The 12,253-nt window shown below is 54.2% G+C and overlaps 1 protein-coding gene across 1 annotated transcript; it reads left to right on the forward strand.

The window, feature by feature from the left end:
• Positions 1-2,133: 2,133 nt before the first annotated feature.
• LOC306816880 (serine/threonine-protein kinase pim-1-like) lies at positions 2,134-5,453 on the forward strand (the record flags this gene model as incomplete). The annotated part of the gene is made up of 7 exons (XM_079333323.1): positions 2,134-2,284; positions 3,050-3,156; positions 3,290-3,340; positions 3,545-3,911; positions 4,485-4,661; positions 4,915-5,069; positions 5,296-5,453. The coding sequence occupies 6 exons, from the start codon at positions 2,134-2,136 to the stop codon at positions 5,019-5,021; spliced, it is 960 nt and encodes a 319-aa protein (XP_079189449.1). The 3' UTR covers positions 5,022-5,069; positions 5,296-5,453.
• Between the last annotated feature and the right edge of the window lie 6,800 nt (positions 5,454-12,253).

Raw genomic sequence — 12,253 nt, forward strand, 5'->3', positions numbered from 1 at the left:
GCAGGACTGATCAAATTACATCATCCCATTTGAGATGCCCCCTACCCAAGGGGAAGAGTTAAGTATTTCCTACCTAAATAAAACATGAAATTAGAAACATCAGAGAAGCCTTTCTCCACTAAATTCCCAGAAGAACACCAAGCCCATCTTCATCACCACTGGACGTTAGAAAAGAAACTAAACCCTTATCCAAAATCATTGCTTCAACAAAACCTCGTACTCTCGGTTCCTGTCCCTATTCCCGGTTCCGTTCCCGGTCCCCCTCCCGTATTCCCAGTCCCATTCTCGGTCTTGATAATATTCCTGGCACAGGTCCCCCATGGCACTCTGCACTTGTCCCCGAGCCCTTCCCTGTGTTGGGGCTGCCTGGGGCTTTTCCTGCAGCAGGACCTGGCCTGGCCATGGCCCAGGAAAGGCAGTTCCTGCTGGAGCAGGAGGCTCTGCCTGCAATGGGCTCCAACAGCTCCAACAAGGCTCTGTTTGCAAAGCCCCCAGTGGGAAATGAAGGAGGGGGTCACGCTGATTTTGGGGTGAATAATGCTGAAACCAGCCCGACTCCTCCATCCCAAAGTTCAACATCCTGAGAGGGAGCTGAAGCTGTGGCAGAGCTGGGAAAATCCCCAGAGAAAGGAACAACCAAGTGCCACCACTGAGAACTTCAGCAGAGCTGCTCAGCTGACACAGCCTGGGCACATCTGAGTGACAGGGCAGCACCCCAGGCTGGAAAAGCCCCATCCCAGATTGTAACAGCAGCGTGTCCTGACATTCCCCTCCTTGGGGGGTGTGGGCCTTCCTCCCTGGGCTGGGGACACCCCTCAAGGACACTGCTCCAGGCTGAGCCAAAGTTTTTGGTTTGGGTGAATGATATCAATCTCTACTTAATAACTGGTTTTGCTTTAATAAAACTGCTTCAAAATTGCTTCCTGTCTCACTCTGAGTGTCCCTGAGAGGAGCAGAGACACACAGTTCCACAAGCTCAGGGTTCTCCTTTGATGAGGAATCTGGGATGCAAATGGCCTTCTCAGAAGGATAAAAGCATAAGGAATGGACTAGAAATTATTAGAAAAAACTACCCTTCTTGCAGACAATCTTCACCAAGTCCACAAAGTTCAGCTGCATTTCCCCTTTTTTAGATTCTTTTTGTTGTCTACTCTGGGCAGTCCAGCTTGGTCTAGTGCTTATCATGAACAGATTGTGCTCTTGATTTATACCAGTGCAAGAGATGTAGAATGATCTAAACTGAACACAGAAACAAACTACGGCTGTCAGCCCATTTTCACGGTCTAGGTTACTCTGCAGGTGTCCATGGAGACGCGGGAATGATTATCACACAACTCTCCACTTCCAGCTGGAAGCTCTGGAGATTCTTTCTCTGAGTTCAGTCAGGGTTGCATTCCCTAACAATTCCTGGTACCACCTCCTGTTTTCCAAGCTTGGAACAATCACAATGAAAACCTTACCAATGGCACAACTCCTCAGTCCACAAGGAAAAGAAAGGATAAGTTGTCAAGTTCTCCAAACATTTGCCCTGCTTTGCTGCAGAACTCGTGCTGCACACACAGTGTGGAAAGCCAAGAGAAGCTGCATTGGTGGCACAGCCTGTGACAGAAGCTCGACCTCATTCTCCACGAAAGGCTCTTGAAAAGAGCAGACAGGACTGTGGAGAAGATTCTTGGAAAACTGAAACAGCTTTCCAGAAGTGAAATGAAAATGGAAAGAAACAATCCGAGATGTTTTCATGTGTTTATTTCTATGCTCCCCTTTTCTAGTGTTTTAGTGTTGCACTGCTTCTCCATGCCATTAAGTCCAAATGGATCTCACCTCTAAGATCAATGACTTGTGAGTCTTAGACACTCTAAAATACCATAAGCTACAAACAGTTTGCCTTGCCCAGGTTTTGCTGGAAAGCAATGCTGGAGATATAAGGGCAGTGCTTGGCTCGGGCAGGAATCCTCCAGCCAGGGAATGAGCTCCGAGAGTGTCTGAGCCTCAGCAGGACCGATGCACAGCAGGGACCCAGGGGATTCCCGTGTCACCGTGCGGGAGTCAGGACTCGGGGCTTGGCTCAACAGGGCAAAGTTCTCGTTCCGGGACAGACTCAGGGGCTGCCCCCGGGGCGCGCGGGGCTCGGCCATGGGGCGAGTGGGGCGAGCGTGGAACGGACACGCGGAGAAACGAACACACGGACAAACGAACACACGGAGAAACGAACACATGGACAAACGGCCCCGGGGGTTCAGTTGCGAGAGCAGCAGCGGCAGCAGCAGCAGCAGCAACAGCGGCAGTAGAAGCAGCGAGTCTACAGATCCTCTGGATCTCTTGTTCCTCTCCCTCTCCCGCATTCCCGCACCCTCTTCCCCGGTGTCCCGTTCCCCGACCCTCTGCCTCTCTTCCCTTCTCCCCCTCTTCCCCTTCCGGGCCATGTTCCCAGCCCGCCCCCGGCCCCGGGCGGGGCTGCCCCTGCCCCGTCGCCGTCCCCGCCCCCGGCCCCATCCCCGCCCATCCCGTCGCAGTCCCGCCTCCGCCCAGCTCTGGCTGTACTGGAGGTGGCGCTGCTGGGCGGGCATCATTGCCTGGAGCTGCGGCAGCATCGTCTCCCTTTGGCTCCGCCTGGCCCGAGCCCGGTCCGCCCGGCCACCGGCCCCGGGGCCCCGGCCCCGGCCCGGCCCCGGCCCCGGTCCCGATCCCGATCCCGGTCCCCGGTCCCGGTCCCGGTCCCGGCCCCGGCCCCGGTCCCGATCCCGATCCCGATCCCGGTCCCGGTCCCGGTCCCGGTCCCGGTCCCGGCCCCGGTCCCGGTCCCGATCCCGATCCCGATCCCGGTCCCGGCTCCTCCCGGGACCCGCGAAGGACACACGTGGCGCGGCCCCTCCCGCCGCCCCCGCGGCGGCGTCCCCGGCCCTAGCTCCCCCGCTCGGCAGCGCGGCCGCCGGCCCCGAGCCGCCGGGGCCCGGGGCGGGTGGGGATGCCCGGCCCGGGGCGCTCGGGGAGCGCTCGGGGGCCGTGTGTGGCCCCGGGCCGAGCGCTGATGGCTGCGTGTCGCCTGCAGGGGAGGCGCAGGAGGCCCTGCAGGAGCGGTACCGGATGGGTTCGCTGCTCGGCAGAGGCGGCTTCGGCAGCGTCTTCTCGGGGACGCGTCTCGCGGACTGTGCCCCGGTGAGTGGCGGGGCCGGCGGCGGGCGGAGGACGGTGGAGGAGGGTGGAGGAGGAGAAAGAGGAGGTAGAGGAGGACTCCAGGGCGTGGCGGAGCGGGCGGTAAGCTGAGCCGGCTGCCGCTTCTTGCTCGCAGGTCGCCATCAAATGCGTGCCACGGGATCGCATCCAGCACTGGGGCGAGCTGGTGAGTGAATGGGGCCAGCGGTAGAAGGCGGGGCGTGCCGGGCGGAGAGGAGCCGGGGCCCGGCAGGGTGGGAGCCGCCGGGAGCCCTGCAGGGAGAGCGGGCGTGGGGTGAGCGGGGGGTGCAGAGCATCCCGGGCTGGCTGAGGAGCCCCAGAGCCCTGGCACGGCCTCAGCCCCGCTGACGGCATCGTGCTCCTCGCGCAGCCCGACGGTGTCCGTGCGCCCCTGGAGATTGTGCTGCTGGACAAGGTGTCGTCTGGGTGTGCTGGTGTCATTCAGCTCCTGGAGTGGGTTGAGCTGCCCAACAGCTTCTTATTGGTGCTGGAGCGTCCGGAGCGGTGCCAGGACCTCTCGGCTGTGCTGGCCGAGCGGAGGTTCCTGCCGGAAGAGGAGGCGCGGGGACTGTTCCGCCAGGTGCTGGACGCCGTGCGGCACTGCACCAGCTGCGGGGTCCTGCACAGGGACATCAAGCCCGAGAACATCCTGCTCGACCTGGCCACCGGGCAGCTGAAATTGATTGACTTTGGCTGTGGCACCTTCCTCCAAGACGCAGCCTACACCCAGTTTGCAGGTGAGCCCTCCCAAGGGATGCTCCTAGGCATCTCATGGCCCAAGCCTGGGTGTAGCCCTCGGACTTCCCCCTGTTGCAGCTGGGATGGGATTAATGCTTGAGACAAGTTGATTTGGGTGGGGGCGTGAGGGGCCCCTGGGCTGGGGCTGGAGCTGGGGCAGGTAGGGCAACAAAAAACCCCTGTGGGGGTAGCAGGGAGGGGGAGTCTGACCCCGTGCCCCAGCTGGTTTGCTGTCCAGGCGAGGAAGGGCTTGAACTGCTCTTCTCCCCTCATTTACATTGGCTTATTAACATTTTTGAGGGCCAGCAGGGAATAGAGTGGGTTTTTTTCACCACTGGGTGGGTTTTTCTTTTGTGTGTCATGGTTAGGCCTTCCCAGGGCTTCTGCTGCCCTCTTCCAGCACCAGTGGCTTCTTTCCCAGCCCCAAGTTTGTACACGAGTCCCACGTGCTGGCAAGAGGGCACCGGGTCACACCACGTGCCACTGGGGCAGTCTTTGCATGCCCAGGGATGCTGGGGCCAGGCTCTGGGAGCAGCAGCATCCCCCTGATGAGCTCCATCTGTATTCCATAGGAACTCTGTCCTACAGCCCCCCAGAGTGGATCTACCACCAACGCTACCACGGCGAGGCAGCAACGATCTGGTCCCTGGGCCTCCTGCTGTACCACCTGGTCACAGGGAAGCACCCATTCAGGAGGGGCCAGGAGACGATCTGGGGACGAATCTTGTTCCCACGGCGGCTCTCTCAAGGTGGATGGATCCTCATCTCTGGGCATCTCTGGGAGGGAATACCAGTGCTGGGAGACAGCAGCGGGCTCATGAGCATCCTGCTGTGGCAGCTGCTGAAGGGGTGGCACAGGTCCTGCTCTCCTGCTCGTCTCCAAACAGAGAATCTATGGGGAAGTTTAGGCACAGCTCTGGGCACACCCAGCATGGCCTGGGCATGAGAATGGGGGGGGGCAACTTCTCCAACTGACTGGCGATTTCTGCTTTCTCTCTTCAGAGTGCCAAGATATTATTAAGAGGTGTTTGTCCATGCAACCCTTGGACAGGCCATCCTTACAAGACCTTTTCCACCATCCTTGGCTGCAGGGCGTTCGTCTGCCCTAGAAGATGGGAGAGATGCACGTTGCACAGTTGCATCCAGAGGCCTGGCAAGTAACAGCTCCACACATCTCTTGGGAATCAGTGGCAGTCCAAACCAGCCTGCCTTTACCTCTGAGCAGGGGTCATCAGAAGGGAACACACAGCTCTTGGGCTGGAGCTGAGCTGGAGACCTGGGGTGGCAAGCACTGGTGGCCACCTTCCCACCTAGTTTTGCTTATTTGGTCCACCAAGGGCTGGGGCCCTGGGCAGAACACTGACAGCCTGGTCTGGCCCCCAGGACAAGAGAAGGAGTCCCTGGAGAAGCTGTACCAGGTGGGGCTGCTGCTGGAGACACCAAGGACAACCTCAAGGACAACAATCTCTTCCTCAACCTGGCCAGCTGAAGATGATGGACTTTGATTCTGGCACCTTCCTCAGAGACACACTCTGCACCCCGTTTGCAAGTGAGTTCACAGCCAGGGGGAAGCTGCCAGATCTGGGCATGGCACAGCCTGGCCAGGCACCAAAGGCTCCCCCTCTTACTGGGGTGGATGCCACAAAGTCTTCAGTAGGCTGCCAAGCTGCTTTTTGGCTCTGGGCAGCTGCTGAGGGGCTGGGTGTGCCATGGTGGCTGCAGGCTGGGCACACGTGCTGCCCTCCTGCTCTGCTCCCAGGGGCAGCAGTGACTGGGAGGTTTGTGCCCAGCTCTGGGCACAGCCAGCACGGCCTGGGCACTGCGGGGTCGGGACAAGGGGGACAGGAGCCTTCGGCTGACGGGCGGGTTCTGGTTTCTCTCCTTGCAGCCGGGCTCTGCGGATGCTGAGGCAGCTCTGGGCTGTGCCAGGGCTCTGCTGGGCTCAGCCCTGGGCACAGGGCTCTGCCCTCACAGGGCTCTGACAGCTTTGCACCAGACGAGCCCGTTCCGAGCGCACCGCCTGAGCTTTCTGCTTTGCAGGTGAGTGAGACGCTCCTGCAGGCCAAGGGTTTGCTGTTAGGGACACACACCCAATGGGCAAGAACCCACACTCTCCACGGTGCCAGCTGAACCTCTGGATTTCCACAGGATGTCCCACTCTTCATTCTTTTTTGGCTGGAATTGTGCAGTTGCACTTTCTTCTTCCTCTAGAAGTGCCACGAGTGGGCAAAACCTGGCGAGGGGCCGTGTTCCTAAGGCAGTGCAGCCTGGAGCTGATGGAAGGAGAATTTCCGTTCTGCACTCCCAAACCAAGCAAAAAGCTGTAAGTGGGACTTTCCATCTTTAAGAAGCCCCTGACAGTTTCAAAGGGAATGTGCAGCTCTTTCACAGGGTGAGAAGGAAGAGCATCTCCTAAAGGATTTGGGCAGTGACAGAGTTTAGATTGCCAGTCTTGCCAGGAGCTGGCAGGGCACAAAGCAATTTCTTCTTGCTTCACTCCAATTCCACCACAATTTAAAATAACTATATTGGAAATAAACCTCAAAATCTTTTTAAAAAAGGTTACTGAGGCCAGTAAAATGGATCAATGCCATCAACTCATTTACAAAGTAAATAACTGAGTTTTCTGCTGCCAAAGATCAGTTATTAAACTGAATTAAAAGTTACGGAAGATTTTTCACTGCAAACTTGGGGGTTTTTTTTATCTTTCACATTTTATAGAGGTTTCTTCTTTTCTTTTTCTTTTTCTTTAGTTTAAAACAGAAAACATGCCATAAAATAGGAGTGTCTTCTGTTCCTGGTTCCCGTGTGGAGCAGCTCCTTCCCGCTGGCTGAGCTGTTCAGGCAGAGCAGTCTCTGGAAGAGATTCGCAGGCTCCCTGTTTGCTGTGCTGCCCCACTTGTGCCCAGCCAGCTTTTTTTTTTTTTTTTAATTCTTTGCACTTTTGCGTTATATAAATTACTCTGTTCCTTAAGTTGGTGTCCGTGTCTTCGGTGCTGACCTTGCCCATTGGCAAAGCAGATATTGTGGGCCCCATAGAACCAAAGATGCCTTGTGACACTGTGGGGCCTGGTGTGACGAGGAGACCATTGTGGGACTGTGGGGCTCCATGGAACCATGGGGACCATTCTGACACTGCAGAGACTTACATTACCTAGGGTTCCTTCTTTTCCTCTCCCTGTCCTTGCCCCAGCCCAACAGTGCAGGTGACATAGTCATGGTTACCTTCTGTAGCAACAACTGGAGGCACTGCAGGTCAGGGACAGCCACTCTGTGTCTGGAATGCTCAGCAGATCCTCAGCTTGGGCATTTCCTGCAGCCCCCGGGCCAGCCCCGCTGCCCAGCACAGCAGCAGAGTTGGCCCCAGGGTTCCTCAGGCAGCTGCTGCTGCCCCAGGGACAGGGCAGCCTCTTTCCAGGGCTTCTCTGCATCCCAGGGGCTCCTGCTCTGCTCCTGGCACATGCCAGCTGCCCACAGAGCCTGTGCCAGGGGAACACGTCTGTGCTGGCCTGAGCAGCCACTGCTGCAGCCCCTGCCCTGCTCCCAGAGCCCGAGCTGGGGCTGCTGCTCTGCAGAGCACGGGGGCTGTGCTGCCCGGGGCCCTGGGCTGCCTCTGCTGGGCTCTGCTGCTCAGCCTGGGACACAGAGGCAGCTGATGGTGCTCCCTGCACTGACCCCCTCCCACACAGGCTCTGCTGGGGCTGTGGAGGGGCTCAGAGGAGCCTGCCTTGTTCCAGGGCTGCCAGATGCCCTTGGGGCTGCCCTGGATTCTCCTGGGGAAGGTCCCTGAAGCTCAAAGCAGTCAGTGCCCAGACTCTCTTCCCTGTGCCTGCTGTGTCCCTGGGGCTGCAGAGCTCTCCTGGGTCACAGCAGACATTCAGTCCTTGGTCTCTGGGTGACCCCACACTGGACAGGATTTTGCTGCAGGGCTCCATTTGCTGCTGACCTGATGGGATGGGCTGTCCCTGCAGATCCTCTGTGCTCTCCTGGCAGGCTCTGATTTCCTACAGGAAAGCGTTCACCTGCCACCAGAGCCATCACAGTTTCAGAGTCCCAGGCAGGTGACTTGGAGGGCATTTGTCACTTCCATGGCCACTGACCACTAACACAAAACACAAACATCTGACCCTGCCTTCAGTCCCTGAAGTACCACAGTGGAACCCTGATCTCATGGCACTGACTCCAGGGACAAACAAGCAAAGCAGTGAGACTCTGCAAAACCCATCTACACTCTCAAATCCAAAGGACCTTGGTGCCAGGGAGGAGATTTAGGGAACTTTTTCCTACCCACACATCATTCCTGTTTCTCTGATGTCAGAAATCCCCAGCATTTCTGCTGCGCTGAGAGTTTGCCACTGAGAGATGTGAGAAGCAAAGGATTCCCTGTGGCATAGGGAAGGTGAGGGGCTGGATGAGTTGCCAGCTGCCCTGGTTTTGCATCTTTGGCTGGAATCAGAGCACAATCACACTCCTGTGTCACCCTGGGATGAACCAGACCCTGCCCATAGCAGAGGGATCCCTTAATGTCTCACCTTCCCTGAAGGTCTCTGAGCAAGTCTCAGCACCCCTCTCTGCAAGAACACACACGGTTCCCTTGGCAAACCCAACAGCATTTCCTCAGCTGTGGCATCTCTGCACTTCCCTGTGGGACATTCAGGGAGCTCCAAGAGGCTCTGGCACACATTTGTATCCAGGAGGGCAGCTCACAGCTTGGAAGAACACAGCAAGGAGACTCCCAGGTGTGTCCATGATGGGATCTCAGGGAGGGGGCTCAGCTCATTCCCCTTTCCCATGGACTGCTTTGCCCTCAGCCCCACAGGTCACAGGGAAGCTTGGACACCCCATTCCCATGGACACCCCTGCCTGGCAGGAATCCCAAGGGCAGTGCCTGACTCAGTGCTGCAATCCCAGAGCCTTCCTGAGAGCAGCAGATAACAATGACAGTACCAGAGGAGTGCAGGAACAAGAGAAGATGTTGTGGTGCTGTGCCTGGGAGGGCAGGGCAGAGACAGCCGGGCACTCAGGGCAGTGTTCCTGTACCCAGCTGTGCATGGCACCTCCCACACACCAACAGTGCCCTCCTGCCCCCAGCATTGCTCTGTCCAGCCCCCTCTCCTTCCCCGAGCATCTCCCTGGGCCTGGACATTTCCCTCCTGAGAGCCCTGCCAGGCTCACAGAGCCCATCCCACCCTCTGTGCCCTCACCTGTCCCACACAAACCTGCCTGTCTGCAGGGCCCTGCTGGGGCAGGGTCTGTCTGCAGGTGGGCAAGGGCAGCTCAGGAGAGCCCTGCTGGGCCCTGCAAAGGGGATGCTGGTGCTGCCCGGGGCTGGGGAGTGGCTGAAGGCCCTTTAGGAGGCTCCCATGAGAGAGACTGACCACCCAAAGTTACAGTTCTGGAGTCTTATAAATTACTCACCACAATCAGGTAGGTCAATCAATAAGGGAATTTATTAATTCGTTGATAAGGAACGAGCAAGCAGTGCTGGGGATGCGGGGAGTCCACGCTCCACCAACACATCCATCCTACACCCGGGCACTGCACTTTTTATAGGCAGTTTCTGGTTGGGCTGTGACATGTCTACTGTGCTGGGGTACAAGTCTGAGCAAACCCAAACATGTTGGCTAGCACTCAAGCAACAGTGGCTACAAGCCTCCACCAGGTCTGGACAAGGCTCAAACGTGTTCTCAGGTTACAGTCCTAGCAAGCAGTAACAAGTCTGTTCACGTTCGCACAAGCCCATGTTCTCCTTATACATAAAAAGTGGATACAATTCATAATTATAGTGACAAAATAATAAAAAAAGTCAGAAATGTCAAAGTCTCAGATACCTCTAATGGGTCTGACTGAGGGACAAAAGTAAGAAAGTGTCCCCACGCAGCAGTCAGAGCAGGAAATTGGAGGTAGTGGTGACAAGTGGGGAGAAGGAGAAGGAGGTCCTGGTGCCCTGGGGCACAGCAGGGTCTGTGCCACCAAGAGCTGTGAGGAGACACCTTGCCCTGAGGCACTGGAGCCTCCTGGCACAGCCCCAGCAAGGCTGGGCACTGTCACCCCTTGTCCTGCGTTCAGCATCCCCCCACATCCCAGTGGCCTCAGGGATCTGCTGGGATGAGTCTTTGGTCAGGAATGCCCCTGGGGTCTCCTTATGCTCCCAGGGACTGCAGGTTTTTCAGAGGACTTTGGGTTTTGTTTTTGCCTGGGAGTCTCTGAGAGATATGTGCTGTAATTAGTCCCTTGAGAGCCTTTGTCAGTAACAACACTCAGTGGGGCTCAAGGTACTTTGGGTTTTTTAAGGTACTTTGGAATTTCCTTTCCACACTGAGTGTCTGAGAGGTTTTTGTGCAATCCTGGCCTCCAATTCTCTCCTCCAAGGAGTCCATGAGGAGCCTGTGCTGGGGATGGACCTCAGTGGGACCCATTAATGCTTTGAGACACTTTGGGTTTTCCTCTGATTTTGACTCCTGGAAAGGTTTGTGCAATCTCCTCTCCGGCCCTGAGGTTCCAGGGCTCAGCACCAAATGCACCACAGGGCTCACTGGGATCAAGCAAGTCCTGACCAACATAGGTCTGCCTTGATTTCCCTCTGCTCTGGTGCAGTTCATTAGGAAGTTCTTTTTTGTTAGTTATGGAGAAATATTTCAAAGGGCTTCTAATAAATCCACATTTCTATTTTAATGGATATCTTTCTCTCTTTAGAGCAGAGGTGATTGCAGTGACTGATACTGATCCATGGTCTCTCCTAAGGAGGTCTGGTCAGGTCAGAGAAGCTGTGCCTTGAGTTCTTGGAGAACTGGCTGCACACAATCAAAGAGGGGTCTTTCTTCTTTTATTTTAGCAATCTAAACTCCAGTTTCCCCAGTGAAAACAGACACCTTCCTCAAGTGTGTACAAAGTCCAAGGTGTCACCAAGGAGGTTCCCCTTCCCCAAGGCATAACTGTGAAAAATGAGGTTCACTTTCCTGGTAAATTTTAAAAGGCTTAATTTAGAACAAACAAACAAACAAAACCCCCAAACCAGTAGGAGACAAAGACAATAAAGCAAAGGGTTAATAAGGCTGGGTTCTGGGCATTCAGCCAAGAGCACACACTAATTCAGAAGACACTTCTTTCAATGCATCAACATGTTGCATATTCATAGACTCTCATGCATTATTCAAAAACATTCCTTTTGAGCTCCCCCAGCCTGCCCATTCCTTCCATCCTGTAAATCAACATTCTTTATTTCTCTTTGTGGTTTTGTCTTGTTGTGGATGATCAATACATTTCTTCCCTGGGAGTCTTTGTGTCACTGCTATCTTCATCAGGGTAGGATAATCCAAGAACATTAAGGATTTCCTGATTATCTTTTAACATACTTTGAGTTAGTTACATAACAAAAGCTTTTTATATCACTATGCTATAGTCCAAGAAAAAATATATTTATCACACTGCTATTTCTAAGTTTTGTTAATAGCAGAACTAAAAGGAACTATATTCATACAGCAAAGTTTTCCAACATTATACATATAGAATTAATTTTAATATTTATAAAAGCCAATAATATAGTATGTACTTATAACAATATCCTCCCTCTTTCTTTTTATAAATCATTTGGCTTGAGCAATAATCCTTGTTTTCTAGCCTCCATTATTCACTACTTTTTTCTTAAATATTTTTTCCTTCTTTTAAGAGGTCTTCTATATTATTTTGTTTCTTTAGTACCATGATCTTTTGTGCCATTCCAGATATAGTCAATTTTGGATTTATAGGCCTTGTTACCACTTGCATGCCTTGGACTACACTGGTGTTTAGTCAAAACAGGTAATCAAACAAGGAAGAAATATCAGACCAGCTGTAGCAGATCAAAGGAAGAAGCCTAGCTTATTCCACCACTCTATTCCCAATATGTTATCCCACCAGCTTGTTTTTAGCATTGATTCACATTTTTGTACTGGTACATGAGTTATTTTTCTGACATTATATGTAAGATGGGATCCCCATTGTCATCTATTTTTAAAGAACAATCTGATGTATTAAATTTCCTGCAGACCCCTCCTTCTTCAGCTAACAAATAGTCTAAAGCCAGCCTATTCTATTGGGGTTCAATATCCCCAACTCCCATCTTGTGCCCAGGCAGCTGGGTCGTATTTTTCCAATATAGGTTCAGAGGGCCATTCTGCATCTCCCCATTTTTAAAATCCTCCAATCAAATGCCTTTTCTTTCTTTTTAGATCCTCATAAACTGGTATTCCCAATTGATCTCCATTTGGTCCTGGCAAAAGAAAAACTTCTAGCTGCATAATTCCCAGAGTACCGTATCATAATTCCCTTTCCACTGGGAGAGGAGGTCAGGATATGCTCT

This window comes from Erithacus rubecula (genome assembly GCF_903797595.1).
Source record: "Erithacus rubecula genome assembly, contig: scaffold_964_arrow_ctg1, whole genome shotgun sequence".
Lineage (NCBI taxonomy): Eukaryota > Metazoa > Chordata > Aves > Passeriformes > Muscicapidae > Erithacus > Erithacus rubecula.